The sequence below is a fragment of the Neoarius graeffei genome, chromosome 24 (assembly GCF_027579695.1).
Source record: "Neoarius graeffei isolate fNeoGra1 chromosome 24, fNeoGra1.pri, whole genome shotgun sequence".
Taxonomy (NCBI): domain Eukaryota; kingdom Metazoa; phylum Chordata; class Actinopteri; order Siluriformes; family Ariidae; genus Neoarius; species Neoarius graeffei.
In genome coordinates this window covers 13,842,709-13,867,971 of record NC_083592.1, presented here as the reverse complement: position 1 = coordinate 13,867,971, position 25,263 = coordinate 13,842,709, and the positions used below count along the sequence as shown (strand labels likewise).

Genomic DNA, 25,263 nt, shown 5'->3' with positions numbered 1-25,263 from the left:
GTTACTTGACTTACCATCGCTGTCTAACTCAGCATCGATCTCAATTCCAACTATAACACACAAACACAAGCACAAAATGCAACGTTAAATATATCAATATCCTGTTCAAATCTAAAGAATGCATACAATAAACAGCTGAGTAATACATGTATAAATATGCAGACAAAAAAGTAATTACAAGACAGTGAATTTTTCAATAAAATATTAAAACCCTCAACACAACAAACAAAACTATACATTAAAGTTGCTGTTCCTCTCACCCTCATCCAGAGTTGTGGCGATGCCAGGTTTTGGGCGCGGCATTTCCACTGTCTGTGCGTGTGATTTCAGTGTTCGGTCATTCTTGTAACCCAAAGCATTCTGTTAGTGAAGGCACAGGACACAGTTGAGTGGCACTCGGCGCTCAGTGTGTGGCAGGTGCATCCTTCCAAAGCCCAGGCATCAGATGTCCCCTTGGATACGGCAAACGATATCACTCCGGAAACTGGCCTCAAAAAGCCTAGCGGCCAGAGGGGAAATCTCAAGAGGAGGATGGACAAAAGAGCGTAAAATGACCTGGTCCTACCTTGCACACAACAACGTCATCTTCAATTAATGAGCACATGGACCTCAGAGCTATTGTCAGTAAAAAAAACACTGAAAATATTGCCTACTTCACAAGACGTAAGATAAGATCCACAGACCATGCTAAAATATTTCAGTCAAGTACATCCTAAACTTTTGTTTGTGAAGAATATATACAAAATCAATTTTTACGGATTTGATGCGATCTGAGAAAATATATAATATAATATAATATAATATAATATAATATAATATAATATAATATAATATAATATAATATAATATAATATAATATAATAATATAAATACACAATGCAACACAGACAAGATAATCATTCCATATCTCCTCAAAAAAAATCAAAAGAAAGTTTTTGAAATATTTTAATGGTATGTGGATTCATTTAAATTCCAGTATTAAAAAAAGAAAACATCATACTGTTCTCTAGTTTTCTGTTTATGGTCTGTAAAGGATTTAGCTGATTTTGTTTGATGTCTCTTTAATTAGTCAAACACATGTCTGCTTATGTGGACATAGCTTGGCCTGATGAATAATTCAGGAGGGAATCGGACACCATGGCACAACCTGTACAGCCATTAAAACCTTCTCCATCCTCGAATTATGGCTCTATTAAGCTGACCTCTGCATTTTCATTTTGTCCAGGCTGTTTTGTTTTTCCAATGTTAATGACTTTTCTAATGCAAATGAGTTCTTGATGTAATCCAGATGTGTCCTCCTGCCTCCTCTCCATACACAGATACCGTAATTTAGACCACACTCGTGCTGCTACAGGCTGATAAGTGTGAATGTATGTATTCATGTAAGGTTCAAGGTTTGAGGAGTGCTGAAGTGGCTTGAGCCTATAATGTCAGACACAGGAAGTTTCATTCTGAATCTGCTTATTACGTACGGTGATGTACAAAACTGTCATGTGATTAGAAAACAGGAAAAGGGTGTATCATTAGGAAGCCTTTTGGTCTATGGCAAGGGAGTCTAGGAAGAGTCTAGCCATAGACTAGGAAGTCTATGGCACTTTTTCCCAAATTTGAAGGCTGAATTTAATGTGCATTTCTTGGGAAAAGCAATCCCAAAATTCAACTAGCAAGAGTTTCTTCAGTATTGGAAAATACATTGTCTTGCAAAAGTATTCATACCACTTGCTGTTTGTCCTGTTTTGTTGCATTACAAGATGGAATTACAGTGGTGCTTGAAAGTTTGTGAACCCTTTAGAATTTTCCATATTTCTGCATAAATATGACCTAAAACATCATCAGATTTTCACACAAGTCCTAAAAGTAGATAAAGAGAACCCAGTTAAAGAAATGAGACAAAAATATTACACTTGGCCATTTATTTATTGAGGAAAATGATCCAATATTACATATCTATGAGAGGCAAAAGTATGTGAACCTTTGCTTTCAGTATCTGGTGTGACCCAGTTGTGCAGCAATAACTGCAACTAAATGTTTCCGGTAACTGTTGATCAGTCCTGCACACCGGCTTGGAGGAATTTTAGTCCATTCCTCCATACAGAACAGCTTCATCTCTGGGATGTTGGTGGGTTTCCTCACATGAACTGCTCGCTTCAGGTCCTTCCACAACATTTCGATTGGATTAAGGTCAGGACTTTGACTTGGCCATTCCAAAACATTAACTTTATTCTTCTTTAACCATTCTTTGGTAGAATGACTTGTGTGCTTAGGGTCGTTGTCTTGCTGCATGACCCACCTTCTCTTGAGATTCAGTTCATGGATAGATGTCCTGATATTTTCCTTTAGAATTCGCTGGTATAATTCAGAATTCATTGTTCCATCAATGATGGCAAGCTGTCCTGGCCCAGATGCAGCAAAACAGGCCCAAACCATAATACTACCACCACCATGTTTCACAGATGGGATAAGCTTCTTATGCTGGAATGCAGCGTTTTCCTTTCTCCAAACATAACGCTTCTCATTTAAACCAAAAAGTTCTATTTTGGTCTCAACCATCCACAAAACATTTTTCCAATAGCCTTCTGGCTTGTCCACATGATCTTTAGCAAACTGCAGATGAGCAGCAATGTTCTTTTGGGAGAGCAGTGGCTTTCTCCTTGCAACCCTGCCATGCACACCATTGTTGTTCAGTGTTCTCCTGATGGTGGACTCATGAACATTAGCCAATGTGAGAGAGGCCTTCAGTTGCTTAGAAGTTACCCTGGGGTCCTTTGTGACCTCGACAACTATTACACACCTTGCTCTTGGAGTGATCTTAGTTGGTTGACCACTCCTGGGGACACGCCCGGATCACCGCACAGGCTTCATATGGCTTCAGCCTAGGGGCCCCCATGCCCTCCGCCTCGCAGGGGGGCCCCCAATTGGTCAAAAGAAAAAAAACCCTTCATATTCATTGGCTCAAAATGAATATTTAAATAAACGGACGCTGATTGGGTGAGGCAAATCCGCCTTCCATATGTAAACGTTAGACGTCACGTACGACGTCACTCCACAGTTGAACAGTGAACATGTGTGACAGAAAATATGAGAGCAGCGCTCAAAAGCGCAAGGCACAATGGCAAAAAGCCCAATGTGACAAAGCTCTATTGAGCAATATACCAAAACTAACAGGGTTTTTTAAACCTAATGAAACCCAACTGGCAAGTGCAAGTCATCATGACACTAGCGTAGCAAACGTTATGTTAGCTGCAGCTGCAGCCAGTAGTACTACTAGCTCTGGTGAGGGTGAAGGACCATCCCTTTCAGACCCCGTCCCATTTGTGGATGAATGTGCCACTGCCACTAGTTTCACACACACACACACACACACACACACACACACACACACACACACTCACTCACTCCGATGACATTGACATGCATGATAGTTTCCTTTTTAATAACTTTTAATAAAAGTTTAATAATGAAAAAAAAAACTTTAAAATGTAGAAAATAGACAGTTCTTTACAGGTAGATGGGATAAGATGGTGGTGGCTGGGGGGGGCCTACAGCAACTTGTAGCCTAGGGGCCCCTGGCCATGTTAATCCGGCCCTGCCTGGGGAGCATAACAATGGTCTTGAATTTCCTCCATTTGTACACAATCTGTCTGACTGTGGATTGGTGAAGTCCAAACTCTTTAGAGATTATTTTGTACCCTTTTCCAGCCTGATGAGTATCAACAACGCTTTTTCTGAGGTCCTCAGAAATCTCCTTTGTTCATGCCATGATACACTTCCACAAACATGTGTTGTAAAGATCAGACTTTGATGGATCCCTGTTCTTTAAATAAAACAGGGTGCCCACTCACACCTGATTGTCATCCCATTGACTGAAAACACCTGATTCTAATTTCACCTTCAAATTAACTGCTAATCCTAGAGGTTCACATACTTTTGCCACTCACAGATATGTAATATTGGATCATTTTCCTCAATAAATAAATGAGCAAGTATAATATTTTTGTCTCATTTGTTTACTGGGTTCTCTTTATCTACTTTTAGAACTTGTATGAAAATCTAATGATGTTTTAGGTCATATTTATGCAGAAATATAGAAAATCCTAAAGGGTTCACAAACTTTCAAGCACCACTGTAAAATGGATTTTGGGAGGGGGTTGGCACCTGTCACGAAATGGACGGACAAGAAGTGTAGTTTTATAACTTTTACTGAAGGAGCTCAACACATTACATGTTAACACATTGCTGACCTGAATCTGACTTCCTGACTAACTTATGCAGTGCATGTGACATATACCATACAGTATAGACTGAGACCTTATTAACATAAAAGCTATGTCTCATCACATCTCCCCCCTTAAGTTTGTTTCTCAAACAAATAATCAATAAACAAATAATTCTAAGTAGGTTTTCACACTGCTCATTATTTCTATACCCAAGATTCTCTTGAACTGACTGACTGTACTAAAGCATTACAGTAAACTTCCTGTGAAGAACTTATTCTAACTTATTCTATAGTATTTCTTTTAACTACAACTTAAAGGGTTAATTTCTCATTTCTTTAAGCTAGGCATTGGTCGGACAAAGTCCTTGAACTTCACAGGAGTCTTGATAGTTCTTCCTGATGACCTCTTGACCATGGGTACTGGTGTAGATGGCGACTGGACCGGCACTCCTTCTGGTGATGCTTGGTCTGGAGCCTTTGGTGCTGATGTGGGCTGAGCTGGTTCACTGGTGGTCACACCAGCTGTTTGGGCATCATCCTCTGGTGGTGTCTGTCCTTCCGGGCTGGGTAGCTCTGGGACAAGCTGCAGGTGTCGACGATTTCGACGTGTGACTGTGCCTTGCTTGGTTCTCACCACGTACGACCGTGGCTCTGGTGCATTGGAGACTATCACTCCAGGAGTCGTCCATCTCTTTTCCCCATCCAGCTTGACCTTTACCTGCTGACCAGGGTGTAAAGTTGGAAGATCACGCGCAGAATGCCTTCTGTTGTAGAAGAATCTGTAGGCCTGCTTTGTCTGTCTGTCTTTTGTGTTCAGCTGCTTAAGATTGACACGGCGGGGCTGCAGATGTTTTGAGAGAGTGGGGACTCTCGTTCTGATCTGGCGACCAACTGCAAGCTGGGCAGGGCTCTGTCCAGTAGACTGGATTGGTGTGGCTCTGTAATTCATCCTCGCCAAGTGTGGGTCTGGTTGGCGCAAGGTCCGCTTGGCAGTCTGTACTGCTCGCTCTGCAGCACCGTTTGCTTGCAGGTAGTGCGGGCTTGATGTTGTACGCTGGAAGTCATATGTGTTCTTGAACTCATTAAACTCATTTGAAACAAACTGTGTGCCGTTATCAGTGATAATCTCGAGGGGAATACCCCAGCGCACAAACATGCTCTTGAGGCAACTGATCACTTGCTTGCTAGTTATACTAGGCAGGTGGGTTATCTCTATATCACGGGAATAATAGTCGATTGTGACTAAGTACTGTTTCCCATCTAACTCGAACAGATCAGCAGCTATCTTCTGCCATGGCCCATTAGGTAATGGAGTAGTCATTAATGTCTCTCTGTTCTGAGTAGGTTTGTTTGTGATGCAAAACTCGCAGGTTGTAACACACCTGGTAATGTCTGATCCGATGCCCGGCCACCACACTGACATCTTGGCTCTCTCCCGGCTCTTGGTCAAGCCGAAGTGACCCTCGTGGAGCTTGGACAGCACTTCCATCCGCTGTGACCCCGGGATGACGATTCTGTCGTCGTACAGCAACAAGCCGTCGGCTTCAGAAAGATGAGCTCTCGCTGTGTGGTAGCCCTGGAGCGTGTGTGGCAACTGCGACATTGAAGTTGGCCAGCCGTGACGGATGTAGTGGGTGACTCTCTGGAGATCCTCATCTTGGAGGGTCGCCGCTCGGCTCTTCTCCAGTCTGTCGTCCGACACCGGCCTGGTAGCCATCACCGCCTGCACGTAGGCTTTCACATCCTCGTCAGTATCTGACGCATCACTGACTTTCAGTGGGTTTCGGGACAGTGTGTCCGCAATTATGAGTTGTTTGCCTGGCACATGTACTGCCTTCACATTGAATCTCATGAGGCACATTAACAAGTGCTGGCATCTCAGTGGTGCTTTATCTAAGTCGTAGGTGTTGATCAATGGTACTAACGGCTTATGGTCGGTTTCTAGACAAAAACTCTCCATGCCATGTAGGTAACGCGAGAATCGTTTGCATGCCCAGACCCCCACCAGACACTCCTTTTCGATCTGAGAGCATCTGTGCTCTGTCTCTGTCAAAGTGCGTGAGCAGAATGCCACAGGACGTACAGTGTCTCCCTGGTCTTGGAGGAGAGTGGCTCCTAAGCCATAACTACTCGCATCGGCACTCACCACTGTCCACTTGCTGGGGTCATAGTAGGCCAACGCCGGCGCCGTGACCAGCATCTTCTTCACTTCTTCGAAGGCCTTTTCTTGGGCTGCACCCCACACCCACTGGACATCACCCCTCAGCAGGGAGGTGACTGGATGCAGGATGGCAGCCAGGTGAGGTAAGAACTTGGCCAAGTAATTCACCATACCCAGCATTTGGCGGAGTTCACTGACGTTCTGGGGGCTTGGCATGTCGGTTACGGCTTTGACCTTGTTGCCATCGGGCTTTATTCCATCAGCTCCTATGACGTGCCCAAAGTACTGCAGCTCTGGTTGTGCGAAGTGGCACTTGTCTTTGTTGAGCTTGAGCCCTGATGCCTTGATTGTCTGCATTACAGCTTTCAAGTTGCAGTCGTGTTCTGCTTTAGTCTTCCCATACACTAATATATCGTCCATCACCACAACTGTGCCATTGTGTTCACGTAGCAGGGTGCTCATTTCTCTCTGAAATATTCCAGGAGCAGAGGTGATGCCGAAGGGCAGTCTTTTAAAACAGAATCTCCCTACAGGAGCAATGAAAGTAGTCAGCCTCTGGCTGGCTGGGTCCAGGGGTATCTGCCAGAAACCGCTGGACGCATCAAGGGTCGAGAAGACAGCTGCCCCTGACAGCTTCGGCGCCACATCCTCCAGTGTAGGTAAGATGAACCTCTCTCTCCTGACTGCTTCATTTAGTCTCTTTAGGTCCACACAGATTCGGACTTTGCCATTTTTCTTGACCACCGGGACCATTGGCGCGCACCAGTCTGTGGCCTCTCTCACCTCTTCGATGATCCCCAATGACTGCATGCATGGGGTTGTGACACTGTAGGGCTGAGCATCCTCTCTGAGCTCAGTTTTCACTGGTTTGCAATTTAAAAGTCCAATGTCCCCAAAGACACTATCACACTCCAGTTCGTCCATTCTCAGTACCAGTCCCATCTTGCATGCAACTGTGCGGCTGAGCAGATTATTTATACAGGAGCCACTCACAATGAAAATCCAAAAGCTGTATTTTTGTCCCTTTCATTCAGTGGTAGCCAAAAATGTTCCCATGCACTGAAGCTTGCCACCGGGAGTGTGCATATCTGCTGCTGTCTGACACAGGGCTGGTCGCACGGGGAGGCTGAGATATGAGCTGTGTGACATGACAGTAATATCTGCCCCAGTGTCTATTTTGAAGCGTAGCATTTTGCCACTGATTGGGAAATCAATGTGCCATCTTTCATCTGCACTAGTCTCATTGCAAACAGACCCCAAGAAGAATGCACCCACTGACTCTTCTTCTTCATTTTGTGTGGTGATTTCTTTTACAGTCTTTGTTTTGCACACAATCTCAAAATGCCCCGTCTTGTTGCATTTTCGGCACCTTTTCCCGTGTGCAGGGCACGTGCCCATCTCGTGCTCCCTGTTGCACCTCGTGCACTTTCCCTCTGTTGTTGTTCTATCTTTGTTTTCGCCTTTCCACTTCCCAGTGGAGCCCTTTTTAAACTTTCTGAACTGTTTGTGTTTGACTTTGTTCACTTCACTGTCCGTTCTCATTTGTGTTTGTTTTTTCACGAGCTCCGACTGGCGAGCCATTTGGATTGCCTTCTCTAACGTGAGCTCGGGCTCTAGCTGGAGTTTCTGGGACACTTCTCCATCCGTGATCCCAATGACTAGTCTGTCACGTATCTGTTCATCCTTACTAGCCCCAAATTCACAGTGCTCTGCTAATTCGTACAGGTTACATACAAAGGCCTCAACACTTTCACCACTATGTTGTAAGCATCGGTGAAAACAGGCACGTTCATGTATAACATTACGTTTGGGCACAAAATGTTCATCAAACTTTGCCAGTACAGTATCAAAGTAATTAGCCTCTTCCTGTTCAGTGAACGTAAAAGTGCTAAACACAGGCTCAGCGTCTCGGCCCATTGCATACAGAAGGGAATTTACTTGTACATCCTGGTCTTCCTTATCCAACTTTGTCGCTATTCGAAAGTGTGCGAAGCGTTGCTTCCACATCAGCCATGTAGAAGGCTGGGTGAAGTCAAAAGCTTCGGGCGTGTGGAACTTCGGCATTTTTCCCTCATTGTTCTCACTACCTCCCTTTCGTCACTTTTCTTTCTCTCTCTTCAGAGGCGTCAATTCACCACTTCTGACACCATGTCACGAAATGGACAGACAAGAAATGTAGTTTTATAACTTTTACTGAAGGAGCTCAACACATTACATGTTAACACATTGCTGACCTGAATCTGACTTCCTGACTAACTTACGCAGTGCGTGTGACGTATAAAATACAGTATAGACTGAGACCTTATCAAAATAAAAGCTATGTCTCATCACAGCGCCTACTGATTCACACAACATGCCTACAACTTTAAAGGTGCAAGTTGTTGTTTTATTGTGACACAAGAAATAATTAAGATGAAAAAAAAAACAGAAATCTGGAATGTGCATAGTTATTCACCCCCCTTCATATGAAGCCCCTAAATAAAAGCTGGTCCAAACAATTCACTTCATAAGTCACATGATTAGTTGATTAAGATCCACCTGCATGTAATCAAAGTGTCACATGATCTGTCACATGATGTCTGTATAACTCAACCTGTTCCGGAAGGACCATGACTCTGCAATACTACTAATCAAGCAACATGAAACCCAAGGAGCCTCCAAACAGGTCAGAAAAGAGACTAATGGTTGTGTCACACATTGGCATTTCAGCCTTGTGTATGTACAGTGTATCAGGATATGTGACAGTAAGAAAGGAATGTCACAGCATTGCTATCTTATGTAGCTACAGTGGTGCTTGAAAGTTTGTGAACCCTTTAGAATTTTCTAGATTTCTGCATAAATATGACCAAAAACATCATCAGATTTTCACACAAGTCCTAAAAGTAGATAAACAGAACCCAGTTAAACAAATGAGACAAAAATATTATACTTGGTCATTTATTTATTGAGGAAAATGATCCGATATTACATATCTGTGAGTGGCAAAAGTATGTGAACCTCTAGGATTAGCAGTTAATTTGAAGGTGAAATTAGAGTCAGGCATTTTCAATCAATGGGATGACAATCAGGTGTGAGTGGGCACCCTGTTTTATTTAAAGAACAGGGATCTATCAAAGTCTGATCATCATAACACATGTTTGTGGAAGTGTATCATGGCACGAACAAAGGAGATTTCTGAGGACCTCAGAAAAAGCATTGTTGATGCTCATCAGGCTGGAAAAGGTTACAAAACCATCTCTAAAGAGTTTGGACTCCACCAATCCACAGTCAGACAGATTGTGTACAAATGGAGGAAATTCAAGACCATTGTTACCCTCCCCAGGAGTGGTCGACCAACAAAGATCACTCCAAGAGTAAGGCATGTAATAGTTGGCAAGGTCACAAAGGACCCCAGGGTAACTTCTAAGCAACTGAAGGCCTCTCTCACATTGACTAATGTTCATGTTCATGAATCCACCACCAGGAAAACACTGAACAACAATGGTGTGCATGACAGAGTTGCAAGGAGAAAGCCACTGCTCTCCAAAAAGAACATTGCTGCTCATCTGCAGTTTGCTAAAGAGCACGTGGACAAGCCAGAAGGCTATTGGAAAAATGTTTTGTGAACGGAGGAGACCAAAATAGAACTTTTGGTTTAAATGAGAAGCGTTATGTTTGGAGAAAGGAAAACACTGCATTCCAGCATAAGAACCTTATCCCATCTGTGAAACATGGTGGTGGTAATATCATGGTTTGGGCCTGTTTTGCTGCATCTGGGCCAGGACGGCTTGCCATCATTGATGGAACAATGAATTCTGAATTATACCAGTGAATTCTAAAGGAAAATGTCAGGACATCTGTCCATGAACTGAATCTCAAGAGAAGGTGGGTCATGCAGCAAGACAACGACCCTAAGCACACAAGTCGTTCTACCAAAGAATGGTTAAAGAAGAATAAAGTTAATGTTTTGGAATGGCCAAGTCAAAGTCCTGACCTTAATCCAATGGATATGTTGTGGAAGGACCTGAAGCGATCAGTTCATATGAGGAAACCCACCAACATCCCAGAGTTGAAGCTGTTCTGTACGGAGGAATGGGCTAAAATTCCTCCAAGCCGGTGTGCAGGACTGATCAACAGTTACCGCAAACGTTTAGTTGCAGTTATTGCTGCACAAGGGGGTCACACCAGATACTGAAAGCAAAGTTTCACATATTTTTGCCACTCACAGATATGTAATATCGGATCATTTTCCTCAATAAATAAATGACCAAGTATAATATTTTTGTCTCATTTCTTTAACTGGGTACTGTTTATCTACTTTTAGGACTTGTGTGAAAATCTGATGATGTTTTAGGTCATATTTATGCAGAAATATAGACAATTCTAAAGGGTTCACAAACTTTCAAGCACCACTGTAATACTCTAGGATGCATAACACAATCTCCTTGTATGCCAGGGTGTGGTGTATTTTAAGTCCGCACTTTAAAATCCATAGCACATACGATGCAGCTCTGATATGTCACACATACCGGTACGTCACATGTATGCCGTAAAAATGAAAGCTACGCAGCAGTGACGCAGTGGGAACGTTGCTCGAACACCTATTACACCATGCGAATGCTTTAGTTGACATGTGTCTGATGAAGGTGGCTCCGGGGCTGGCTGGGTGGATGCATCTGATGTCTTCCCTCTTCCCTTGCCCTTCTTGGGTCCTGACTTCTTTGCTGGCATGTGACAAATGACAACAAACACAGTGTGGGGTCCCCTTTTATACCCACCTGTGAATGCTGCAGAAACACCACAGGTACGAAGCGGCAACGTCACACGTAAGAACAAAACACCACGCCAACGAAACCGTTATGCCACAGCAACACATCATACGCCATGCATGCGCCTCAGTACGCCATAACTTTACGTCCCTTAAACCCCACATACGCCACAGTACTGCTACACATACACCGTGTATGTCACAGGACTTTAATTTTGGACAAAATATGCCTAATTTCTTGGCATTTGACCCACACACCAGTTATGTGGCAAGATATGAGGCAATGTGATAGTAGCCTAAAGTTGAACTTTTTGGCCATCATGGGAAATGCCATGTGTGGCTCAAACCCAACACCCTGAGAACATCATTCCTACAGTGAAGCATGGTGGTGGCAGCATCATGCTGTGGGGATATTTTTCAGCTGCAGGGACAGGAAAGCTGGTCAGGACTGAAGGAAAGATGGATGGCACTCAATACAGGGCAATTCTGGAGGAAAACCTTTTTGATTCAGCCAAGGTTTGAGACTGGGATGAAGGTTCACATTCCAGCAGGACAATGACCCTAAGCATACTGTTAAAGCTACACTGGAGTGGTTTAAAGGGAAACATTTAAATGTCTTGGAATGGCCTAGTCAAAGCCCAGACCTCAATCCAATTGAGAATCTGTGGGATAACTTGAAGATTGCTGTACACCGACACAACCCATCTAACTTGAAGGAGTTGGAGCAGTTTTGCCTTGAGGAATGGGCAAAAATCCCAGTGGCTAGATGTGCTAAGCTAATAGAGACATACCCCAAGAGACTTGCAGCTGGAATTGCAACAAAAGGTGGCTCTACAAAGTTTTGATTTTTTTTTTTGGGGGGGGGATACCTATGGACACTCCATATTTCTGTTTTTTCATCTTAACTATTATTTGTGTCACAATAAAACAACAATTTTCACCTTTAAAGTTGTAGGCATGTTGTGTAATTCAAATGGTGCTAACCCTCCAAAAATCCATTTTAATTCCATCTTATAATGCAACCAAACAGGACAAACACCAAGGGGGATGAATACTTTTGTAAGACACTGGATGCTGGAATATTGTGCTATGCTTTAAGAAGAAAATGAAGGGTGTCATAACTGGCTTGGAATCTTGGATAGACAGCTGTAAATTAGGACCATGACTAGAAAAATTATCAGATTTTGAGCTTTACTGGATATTTATTATAATACTTTCTGCGTCAGTACATCCCTCATAAAATAATTAAGAAGGCAAGTGGTATGACCTTTATCAATAATTAATTACAGGCTTTTATTCAGGTGTAATGATTTGTGAATTAAAACAATTCATTGTTTAACTTGTTCTTTCGTTGAACAATCTTTTATTATTTTAAATTGTAAATGGATTCTTGTCCAGCCTCAGTCCACATTAGCTCCTTGTTAACAATGGCTTTCCTAAGTGAACGAAAAAAGAAATATCTCACATGTCTCAGATTAATAGTTCATGAGATCTGCTCATAAATTGTGCATGAGTGCCTGCAATTTTAATGAAACCTATGCACCAAGTCTCTGATGAATAAATGGCAAGATTGTGTAAAATTAGCGCATGCCTGCTGACAGTCATGTGTGAGCTAATCAACCATTTTAAATATTCGAAACCCTGTAATTACTGTCCTAGAGTTATACATTGTTGCAGTAATTTTTTTTATGGTTAAACTAAACTATGCTTAACTAAGATACACTGATTAGCCATAACATTAAAACCACTGACAGGTGAAGTGAATAACGTTGATTATCTCATTACAGTGGCACCTCTCACAGGGTGGGATATATTAGGCAGCAAGAGAACAGTCAGTTCTTGAAGTTGATGTGCTGGAAGCAGGAAAAATGGGCACGCGTAAGGATCTGAGTGACTTTGACAAATTGTGATGGCTAGACGACTGGGTCTGAGCATCTCCAAAATGGCACACCTTGTGGGCTGTTTCCGGTACGCAGTGGTTAGTACCGAATAAAAGTGGTCCAAGGAAGGACAACCAGTGAACTGGCAACAGGGTCATGGGTGTGGAAGGCTCATTGATTCACACGGGGCACGAAGGCTAGCCCATATGGTCCAATCCCATAGAAGAGCTCCTGTAGCACAAACTGCTGAAAGTCAATGCTAGCTAAAACAGAAAGGTATCATCTCGCCATCACAATTTGGTCCATGTCAAAGTCACTCAGATCCTTACACTTTCCCATTTTTCTGGCTTCCAGCATATCATATATTTCTGTTTTTCTGTATATTGAGTATCTATCTGCGTTTTGTATAATAAACCTGTCAATTATTTTACCTCTATCGTACTTGGTAGTTCTTCTGCAAGAAGGTCTGTCGTAAATTAAATGCTACTGAACAATGAGTTCATACACTTCTAGCAGTAACTATAAGATATAGTTATGGGAAGGAATCAGATTATTAATTAAACTTATTAGAGTCAGATATTTTAATCATAAAGTGAAATCAGGCATTTACCTTCAGCTGTTCCTATTTTCTGTTGCTGGTTATAAATAAATAAATAAACACTGGATAATCAGTACTGTAAATGGTACATGGTAAGGGTAAATGGTGTAGTCAAGGCCAACCGACAATTCATGAACCACATACAGTATCTTTGTGCTGGCAAATCTCTAGCAGGGGGGGAAAATATCTATCTATGGGACACAGTACACCAGCAGAGATAACAGTAGGTTTGAGAATACAGCGAGGGGGCATCTGAAACTCCAGCAGTGTACGTTTGAAAAGCATGGAAACAATGCTCACAATGTATCTCAGGTTCATTCTGTTTCAAGCACTCAGATACCGCACTCTATAGACCTCGAATAAACCTTACCAGAGCTGGAAACTGGATATGCTTATTACATTGGACCATTTTAAATATTTATTCATGAACCTGTGTGTATTTAAATGTAAATGGTTGTCTTTTTAGAGCATATGATGTTTCCACTTAATTTATATTCAAGTACAGTGGGGCAAAAAAGTATTTAGTCAGTCACCAATTGTGCAAGTTCTCCCACTTAAAAAGATGAGAGAGGCCTGTCATTTTCATCATAAATATACAGTACCTCAACTATGAGAAACAAAATGAGAAAAAAAATCCAGAAAATCACATTGTCTGATTTTTAAAGAATTTATTTGCAAATTATGGTGGAAAATAAGTATTTGGTCAATAACAAAAGTTCATCTCAATACTTTGTTATATATCCTTTGTTGGCAATGACAGAGGTCAAACATTTTCTGTAAGTCTTCACAAGGTTTTCACACACTGTTGCTGGTATTTTGGCCCATTCCTCCATGCAGATCTCCTCTAGAGCAGTGATGTTTTGGGGCTGTCGCTGGGCAACATGGACTTTCAACTCCCTCCAAAGATTTTCTATGGGGTTGAGATCTGGAGACTGGCTAGGCCACTCCAGGACCTTGAAATGCTTCTTATGAAGCCACTCCTTCGTTGCCCAGGCATTGTGTTTGGGATCATTGTCATGCTGAAAGACCCAGCCATGTTTCATCTTCAATGCCCTTGCTGATGGAAGGAGGTTTTCACTCAAAATCTCACGATACATGGCCCCATTCACTCTTTCCTTTACACGGACCAGTCGTCCTGGTCCCTTTGCAGAAAAACAGCCCCAAAGCATGATGTTTCCACCCCCATGCTTCACAGTAGGTATGGTGTTCTTTGGATGCAACTCAGCATTCTTTCTCCTCCAAACACGACAAGTTGAGTTTTTACCAAAAAGTTCTATTTTGGTTTCATCTGACCATATGACATTCTCCCAGTCCTCTTCTGGATCATCCAAATGCTCTCTAGCAAACTTCAGATGGGCCTGGACATGTACTGGCTTAAGCAGGGGGACACATCTGGCACTGCAGGATTTGAGTCCCTGGCGGCATAGTGTGTTACTGATGGTAGCTCTCTGCAGGTCATTCACTAGGTCCCCCTGTGTAGTTCTGGGATTTTTGCTCACCGTTCTTGTGATCATTTTGACCCCACAGGGTGAGATCTTGCGTGGAGCCCCGGATTGAGGGTGATTGTCAGTGGTCTTGTATGTCTTCCATTTTCTAATAATTGCTCCCACAGTTGATTTCTTCACACCAAGCTGCTTACCTATTGCAGATTCAGTCTTCCCAGCCTGGTGCAGGTCTACAATTTTGTATCTGGTGTTCTTTGACAGCTCTTTGGTCTTGGCCATAGTGGAGTTTGGAGTGTGACTGTTTGAGGTTGTGGACAGGTGTCTTTTATACTGATAATGAGTTCAAACAGGTGCCATTAATACAGGTAACGAGTGGAGGACAGAGGAGCCTCTTAAAGAAGAAGTTACAGGTCTGTGAGAGCCAGAAATCTTGCTTGTTTGTAGGTGACCAAATACTTATTTTACCGAGGAATTTTCCAATTAATTCATTAAAAATCCTACAATGTGATTTCGTGGATTCTTTCACCCATTCTGTCCCTCATAGTTGAAGTGTACCTATGATGAAAATTACAGGCCTCTCTCATCTTTTTAAGTGGGAGAACTTGCACAATTGGTGGCTGACTAAATACTTTTTTGCCCCACTGTATTACTTCTGCCAGAAAGCATTTACAAAAGAAATGAATAGCAGGAAAGGTTAAAGGCATCTTAGGGATCTAGAGCTCTGAAATTAAGGATCTAGGGATCTAAAATTAGGGATCTAGATCTCTATCCAGAATTCTGTAAATCTGCTTTGTGACAATGTTGACTGTTAGCAGTGATCTACTACTACTACTACTACTACTACTACTACTAATAATAATAATAATAATAATAGCACTGTTGCCTCACAGCAAGAAGTTCCTGGGTTCAAGCCCAGCGGCCAGCGAGGGCCTTTCTGTGTGGAGTTTGCATGTTCTCCCCTTGTCTGCGTGGGTTTCCTCCGGGTGCTCTTGTTTCCCCCACAGTCCAAAGAGATGCAGATGACTCTAAGGCTACATCCACACGACAACGACAACGAGATTTTTTTTTAAATATCGCGTCCACATGGGCAATGGATCAGTAAAATATCAGGTTCATATGGCAATGCAACGCTTGCTGAAAACAATGCAATACACATGCCACACCACTACGTGCGCTGTAAGACGGTCCCATCGGAGACACCAGAACAATAGAAGTAGACGCATGCGCATAACTGCACATGCGCACAGTGACTATCCCTGTCACTGTCACACGCACACACTTTCTCACTCTCTATCCTATGGATATAGTCCCTTTAAATCACATGCTCATTTTTTGAATGGAGACGCGGAAAGAGGAATGAACGGGGGTAGATGGAAGCCGGTACGCCAACATTCTGATATCCTCCAGAATTCTTTAATGGTCCGGAATAAATTGAATGCTACACATTGATGGATTACTTTGTTCTTCTACGCCTTTTTTTGAGGAATGTATTGTCGGACTTAAACCAACATCTGAAGAGGTGAGATCGCTCCTTTTTTTTCCCTATTTTTGCTGGCGGGATTGACTCTGCCCTAAGGGTTATTCTCTCACTCTCTCTCTCTCTCTCTCTCTCTCTCTCTATCTCACTTTGCACCATTACACAATAAATATTCACAGTGAAAATATTTTGTAAGCGCATTTCATGAACCAAGTTATAGGATTTGTTGACAACTCGCATCGAGTTCGTTACACTTCTACCTGGCGTGAAGCACTTGTGGTTGTGACGTCATCGTAAACAAATCCGTTCTACTCATCCAGACGACTTCGCAATGGCTCCGTTGCCAGATTTTTTCACTCTGGAACCCATTCTCAAAAGATTTCGTTTTGGGGCACCCAAAATGCCGGTGCCGTGTGGACGCCAGGCTGAAACGATAAACAATTTTATCAGATTCACCTGAATCCGTTGCCGTGTGGACAGGGCCTAAATTGACTGTAGGTGTGAATGTGAGTGTGAATAGTTGTTTGTCTCTGTGTCAGCCTGGCGACTTGTCCAAGGTGTACCCCACCTCTCACCCATAGTAACTGGGATAGGCTCCAGCTTGCCTGCGACCCTGTAGAACAGGATAAGTGGCTACAGATAATGGATGGATCATCATCGTCGTTGTCACAGAGGGTGGTGTGGTGGTTAGCACTGTCGCCTCACAGCAAGAAGGTTCTGGGTTTCCCCCACAATCCAAAGACATGCAGGATAGGTTAATTGGTAGCTATAAATTGACCATAGGGGTGAGTGTGAATGGTTGTTTGTCTCTATATGTCAGTCCTGCGATGATTTGGTGATTTGTCCAGGGTGTACCCTGCCGCTCGTCATAGTCAGCTGGGATAGGATCCAGCTTGCCCATGACCCTGTACAGGATAAGCAGTTACGGATGATCGATGGATCATCATCATGAAGTGTGGGAAATAAGGCCGGACTGGCAGACAGTGACCAGTAATTTTGGCATTTGTCCATCTGCATTTCAAAATCATCAGACCGGATGGCCCATGAAAAATTGTAAAGATATGGGTCTAATCTACTTCTAATTTTCCTCCAAATGTTATACTGGGCGTATACATTATGTCATAACACGGCCTGTGAAACGGGGGCCCCCGTGGGTGCGATTTTAAAAATTCATAACTCCGCCACTGATGATCCTAGCCCCGCCAAAATTTACAAGCACCTCCCTCTTCCCAAACCCTTTCGAATCAATACAGGCATGGCCCACTATGACCCTGCCTTGGCCTATTTATTCACTCCTGAAACCCCCTCGTGAGCTTTGCTTGCCAAAAACATTAAAGGTCATAGGCAAAGGTTTTCATGCACATTTGAAACTTTATATGTTAAAAAAACCTCTGTGATTTTCTTCTGGTCCCAAGAAGTATTGTTAATAAGTAATAATTAAAATAAGTTAGCGCGGATTGCGGCAAATTTCTGTTCGGCGATTTTCATGACCACTCATCATGTGACGTCATTCAAGACAAACAAACCACCTGAGTTTAATCCACTTACGTTTACTTACATTGCCATTCGGCTTGAGTGCAGATCTGCATTCAGGAATTTCCAAAGAAAAACCATGCCTTATTGTTGTGCAGTGAACTGTAACAACGGGACCGTTTCAGAAAGAAGTTTTTACCTTTTACCGAGAAAGGAGAAGAGGCAGAGAGAGTGGATTGGCTTTTTCCCTAAGAGGAGAAGAGGCAGAGTGAGAGGATTGTTTTTTCCGAAAAAGGAGAAGAGGCGGAGCGAGTGGGTTGGCTTTTTCCAGAAAAGGAGAAGAGGCGGAGCGAGTGGGTTGGCTTTTTCCGAAAGAGGAGATGAGGCGGAGAGAGTGGATTGGCTTTTTCCGGAAGAGGAGATGAGGCAGAGTGAGCGGGTTGGCTTTTTTTATATCCAAGAGGAGATGAGGTGGAGAGAGTGGATTGGCTTTTTCCGGAAGAGGAGATGAGGCAGAGCGAGCGGGTTGGCTTTTTCTATATCCAAGAGGAGATGAGGTGGAGAGAGTGGGTTGGCTTTTTCCGGAAGAAGAGATGAGGTGGAGAGAGTGGATTGTGCGTGTGAAACAAAATCAAGCAGTGAAAGAAGAAACTGATCAGCAACGCTCAAGCAAAAAGGAGAAAATTGGAAGTAAACATTTTCACTTTTGCTTGCAATTGACAAGTCAAGAATCCTGAGGGATCCTGTACAATCATTGTGGAAATGAGACAAAGGGATATTTCTTTGCTTAGAGTCGGCTATAAATAGTATAATGCCGCGGATGGCAGGCAAATGTGGCCTACCGGCGCACTGTCAAGTAATCATTACCTATATCCACTAGGGAGGGGGGTTTAATTATTCTTCAAAAGGGATCTTATTTAGTATTACGACAAAAGTAGGAATTTATCATAATTACCAGGATAAATCGTTTGGGCGCGAGTCTTGTTGAGGTCCGGGGTCACCGCGATCGGAGTCAGCCGAGTTGCTGTCTGATTCCAAGGCTGCATGGTCAAACCAGTGAGCCACATTCACCGATTGCTTCACAACGGCCATAGGTTCAAACACATATGGTTTCACCTCTCGATATTCAATTTGGAGAGTTCCTACTTCAAAATCGCTATCACTTTCAGACATTTTACACAACCTCTCATGACCAAAGTCCATACACGTGTGCTCGGGTCGCAAGTAAAGACAGAACTGCTCCCAGTCTGTTTGGCTTAAATTATGTCATAATGACGGTCCCCTTGCGGTGAAAATGTGCATAAGTGAGATGTAAACAAACCTTCGGAAACTGGGCAAAACAGTATATTTTAACCGTTTTATTCAATTTTAGGGTGCAAATTAGACACTAGGAAGATTAAATTCGCTTTTTGGGTCGTCCTTCTAGACAGTAAAGTTGATATTCTACGTTTCACCTCTGACTATTGCCTATGACCTTTAATATGAGCCCTGGCTCAAGCCAGCCTTTAAAAATTCATAACTCAACCACTGATGGTTCTAGCCCTACCACAATTTACAGGCATGTCCCTCTCCCCAAGACCTTTTGAACAAGCCCAAGCTCAGCCCGATCCAACTTCAGGAGCAAGCATGGATCGTGGAAAGCTTTAGCACGAGCCCTGGCTCCAGTCACTCGAGTGCAGGGATTTAAAAATTCATAACTCAGCCACCGAAAGTCCTAGCCCTGCCAAAATTTACAGGCACCTCCCTCTCCCTGAGTGGCACACTCAATAAGGCAATAATCATACACTCAATATTCACTGTTTTTTTTTATTGCATGATGCAGTTGAACTAGTGTTTTAGGGTTAACAGTATCTGATTGATCCAGTTAGTTGATTAAGAGCTCAGTTTACATGAAACTTTGCAGTACAGTATTATGTTAAGTGCCAAACTGCCAATCAATGGTTATGTTGTTGTTCTTATTATGTGCTTTTTTTATTCCTAATAAGAATAACAGTCATAGTCATATGCTTTGTAGGATGTAGATTTATATTTTAACAGAGTTTTTATTTTCCTTTATTTTCTAAGTTCTAGTCCAGCAGATTTTAGCCTGAGTGCCAAATTACCATGTCTAGTTTGGAGTCATTTTAAAAGTCATTTTGTTACAAAGTTACTTGGAATCTTGTCCTCAAAATTTTAACTCTATTATCTAAGAATAGTTGTATTGTTAATTACTAAATTTCTTACAGACATATGATAAACATAGCATTAAAAAATAGTCATTGTTGACATAATGTTTTATGAGTGTTATTATAGTACCTATATATGAGTTCCAGTAAGTTGTAACCAACTGGAATATCCTTGCTCCCCATACTTTTTTCTAGACATGGAACTGACCTGTGTATGTTACTGTTTTCCTGGGTAGAACTTTAAGCATGTTTTTCTTGAATCTTCTGACATTTTCTTGTAAATTATATTCAGTTTGTAGTGTAATTAGCAATTAGTGTCAAGCAGTGATGGGAATAACGGCGTTAGAAATAAACGGCGTTACTAACGGCGTTACTTTTTTTAGTAACGAGTAATCTAACTAATTACTTTTTACATCGTTATAACGCCGTTCCCGTTACTTACAATAAAATGCTCTGCGTTACTTTATTAAAGCTGTTTTCATCTGGCACGCTGCTCATTCAGCCTTTCTTTACTCTGCTTTAGTGTGGGGCGGGGAGACGCGAGACAACGGCATAGTCAGCCAATCAGAGTAGCTTTGGACAACATATGTAGGTAGCCTCCGCCTACTGCACTACTGCACACACTTTCAATCAGAAGACACAGCGATGGCGAGCGGTCAGTCCAACACTGCGCTTTCACACTGGAAATACAGCATTACTTTTCATTACTTGAAATAAAAGGCAAAAATGTCTACGTGCAGTGCACATTATGTCGAGGAACAAAGCGTTTGTCCTCGTCAGTGGCCAGTAATTAGTAACAATTTTAATAACTACAAAAATATATTAAATTTGATAGATGTCTTATCTCACATTGTCCCACAAAAATATTAATGTAGTGTAGATAACGTTACTAACTGGTTCTGTTAAGTGTCCATTTCAGTCATTAAACACATTTAACATTTACTTTTATTATGATTACACTAATTGAATTTTTTTTTTGGGGGGGGGGACACAAAATGTAACGGAATAATTACCTTCCCTGGTAATTAGTTACTTTTATGACAAAGTAACTCCGTTACTAACTCAGTTACTTTTTGGGAAAAGTAACTAGTAACTATAACTAATTACTTTTTGAAAGTAACGTGCCCAACACTGGTGTCAAGTATAATTTGGCCTTTGAAGATCACAAAAATGTGCCTGAAAATAGCTGAGAAGCCATCTCCAGGCATCTAAGGCTACATCCACACGACAACGGCAACGAGATTTTTTTTTTTAAATATCGTGTCCACATGGGCAACGGATCAGTAAAATATCAGGTTCATATGGCAACGCAACGCTTGCTGAAAATGATGCAATACACATGCCACACCTCTACGTGCGCTGTAAGACGGTCCCATTGGAGACACCAGAACAATAGAAGTAGACGCATGTGCATAACTGCGCGTGCGCACAGTGACTATCCCTGTCACCGTCACACGCACACACTTTCTCACTCCCTATCCTATGGATATAGTCCCTTTAAATCACGTGCTCATTTTTTGAATGGAGACGCGGAAAGAGGAGTGAATGGGGGTAGATGGAAGCCGGTACGCCAACATTCTGATATCCTCCAGAATTCTTTAATGGTCCGGAATAAATTGAATGCTACATGTTGATGGATTACTTTGTTCTTCTACGCCCTTTTTGAGGAATGTATTGTCGGACTTAAACCAGCATCTGAAGAGGTGAGATCGGTCCTTTTTTTCCCTATTTTTGCTGGCAGGATTGACTCTGCCCTAAGGGCTATTCTCTCACTCTCTCTCACTTTGCACCATTACACAATAAATATTCACAGTGAAAATATTTTGTAAGCGCGTTTCATGAACCAAGTTATAGGATTTGTTGACAACTCGCATCGAGTTCGTTACACTTCTACCCGGCGTGAAGCACTGACAGTCATGTGGTTGTGACGTCATCATAAACAAATCCGTTCTACTCATCCAGACGACTTCGCAACGGGGCCGTTGCCAGATTTTTTCACTCTGGAACCCATTCTCAAAAGATTTCGTTTTGGGGCACCCAAAACGCCGGTGCCGTGTGGACACCAGGCCGAAACAATAAACAATTTTATCAGATTCACCTGAATCCGTTGCCGTGTGGACAGGGCTTAAAGCTCTTCGGACCCCCGGCTGCATTGTTCTGGGCCTTTGGCCCATCATTCAGATAGGTTGAAATTTGGACAGACAGACAGACAACATTTCAGACTTGTCTGTCCTGTGACAGACTGCTTAAAATTCCTTATTTCCCACACTGTCACATGATATAAAAACTTTCAGATACAAACCAAGACCTCAGTATATTGTGGCCATATTGTAACTTATTTGATCATCCAGCTTTATAACTGTCAAAAAGAAATATAATGGGTCTGTACAGAGAGAGACATATTCTGGTGTACCGGTAGTCACGTCTGAGATCAGACAGGTGAAACTTGACTAACGATGTGGAGACAATGAAGCATAGATTGCAGAGGTAAGCCAAGACCTCAATCTGTCACTCACATGAAGGCCTGATAAATCATTTGTTAGTCAGAGATCAAACATAGCTCAGCTATTCTGTCCATAACGACATATAAATATCAGGTTTGACTGAAAAATATATCAGGTCAGCTTGTTCAACAGGTAAAAGTAAAACAACGAATCATCCAAAAGAGTGGTGAATGTTTGCAATATCATAACATTACATAATCCTGGACACATTAAATATTCTTTTGAAAAGTGCTCAAAGAGTCGTTCCTGCATGGCAATTTCTTTGAAATGACTATTCATTGCTTTCAGTGAAGCTTCCTCAGGTTCTGTTTCTCTGTCGAGGTCTTGCTCTTGCTCTGCCCTCGTCCCACACCCGAATCATTGTTTCCCCATTTCTATAGTTTCTTCTACCTATGTCATGGTGTTTCATGCCCTTTAATACAATACACACAGGGATGTGGGGATGTGTTTTAGTAGTGCTGGAAATAAACATTTAGCTTGCAAATTGCTTAGACTATTACTTTGCACTGCATACAGTATATACACTGTAAGTAGATTGTATATATAAATAATATAATATGTTTCAAACATGTAATCCAGAAAATAGTACTGTGCAAAAATCTTAGTTTGTGCAAAAGGCACCCTATTTTTTCTTCATACAAACTTTGTTATAGATTTCTATTTTATGACTTCGACATTATCAAGTCAGTACAAAAACATTTTAGAGTTCCAAATATTCGTTTTTTTTCCAGCATAAAATTTAATGTTACAGGAAAAAAGTTTGTATCTGAGTGGCATATTACAAAAGAGGCCAATTTTCAGATTTAAAAAGAAAACATAATAAAGGCTACTGGGTTTTGGTGCAAAATGAAGAAGCAAGTGTGACAGTCAAAGTGTCCAGAAGAACTGTGGCTGGTTCTGCAAGATGCTCAGTAAAACCTACAGTTAATTTCCTTATAAAACTCCACTCATTCTACCTGAGACTGCTTTTTTTTAAAGCAAAGGGTCATCTGACTCCAAATACTGACTTTGTTTCATTTATTATGGCTTACTAATTACTGTTTATAGTACTTTTTTATGTTGAAACATTTCATTTAATTATTTTGAAGCCATTTTTGGTTGACAGCATTTCTTTACATATATGTAAGGCTTTTGCACAGTGCTGTACAAACTTAAAAATAACTTTTTTTGTTTATCGACATATTATTAACATTTTTTCATTGATCTAGGTATTATTATTATTATTATTATTATTATTATAGTAGATGCAGCTGTAGTTGCATTTAACATGTTGGCCATTTTACTATGTATATCTTCTACAAAGGTCACTTTTATAAGGATACAATTTCTGATGACCGTTTATCTGTTGATCTGAACAGTTTATCATCCTCCCTCTACTTTGTCTATCAGTGAAAAGGCTATCACATGATATCTTGCCACTATCATGTATCATGTCACTATGGCTGCTGGGTTGAGAATGGACCAACACACAAATAAAAGTTACTCAGCTTTGTGGTCTCTTTTGGTCAATGCCCAATAGCTGCATAATAAACTGGCAACTATATATATATATATATATATTCTTTCACTTTCTATCCCACTTATCCATGTTGCAGGTGGGCTGGAGCCAATCCCAACTGATATTAGGCAAGAGGTGGGGTTCACCCTGGACAGGTTGACAGTCTCACTGATGTGCAATTTTTATCTTGGACTTCAGCCCATTTTTCTTGTTCAATATCAGCAGTAATACGCCCTGTGTCACTATCTACAGCTTGATATAACCATAATATGTCATGCTGAAATTCATGTTTGAACACAAAATGAGTATGGAATACCATTTGAGGCCATTAAGAAAGGATCTTAACCTATTATGCGGACAATTTTTTTAAGGGATAAAATTATGAACAAAGTATAAATAAGCTGGAATTCTAGCAGATATTTGCTTGGACAGCTTTTCCTTTATTTGACTATGTTTTCTTACAGGAAAGCTCATTAATTTAAAGGTAGACTGCCTTTCAGATTTTTCAAGTTTAGGTCATAAAAAGAATTTTCCCTGACACCCAATTATTTTTGTTTAATGAACCAAAAGCTAATGAATTTGAATCACAGACTAACACTTTTTTATTAGAGTTTTTATTTATTTTTTTTATTAATTTATTTTTTTAAACAGAACAATTAATGAATTTAGAGCAGTGTGGCCCGAAATTCTCCACTATTTTTTCCTGCTTCACCATGACGCAACACAAGATACTACGTCAAGGATCATGTGGTGGGCTTTCCCTGTTTGCACAAGGCATTGTGGAATACAAATTTGAAACAGGAGAGAACAATGGAGGACGTGAGTGTGGGAATGAAACATGAAAGGCTGACTACAGTGACAGAAAGTGAGAAGAAAAGATGTTATGTTGTGAAGGAAAGGAAACGCAGGACCAAACTAATAAATATTGGCAGTCAGAGAGCACCTCGGTGTGATCAGCTGTTTGGTTAGCAACAGAATGATGGAACTGTCAGTGCACGGTCAAAGGTAAACCTGTAGATGGCAGTAAGGCAACACTGTGGCTGCCAGCTGCTGTAAAACCCAAAAGAAGAAGAAGATGGTAAACCTGTGCATGCGCACA

The 25,263-nt window shown here is 41.6% G+C and overlaps 2 protein-coding genes across 2 annotated transcripts in view; both read right to left on the bottom strand.

Annotated features, from left to right (window-relative positions):
• The window catches only part of tmc2b (transmembrane channel-like 2b), a 43,057-nt gene extending 42,754 nt beyond the window's left edge, over positions 1-303 (bottom strand). Inside the window, exons 1-2 of the mRNA XM_060908014.1 lie at positions 261-303; positions 15-50 (exon numbers count right to left, since the gene is read on the bottom strand). Of these exons, the coding sequence (XP_060763997.1) occupies positions 15-50; positions 261-303 (79 nt within the window). The remainder of the gene's footprint in view (positions 1-14; positions 51-260) is intronic.
• Positions 304-4,544: 4,241 nt separating this feature from the next.
• LOC132872896 (uncharacterized protein K02A2.6-like) lies at positions 4,545-7,319 on the bottom strand. The gene has a single exon (XM_060908013.1). It carries the CDS (start codon positions 7,317-7,319, stop codon positions 4,545-4,547), a length of 2,775 nt encoding a protein of 924 aa, XP_060763996.1.
• Positions 7,320-25,263: the final 17,944 nt, after the last annotated feature.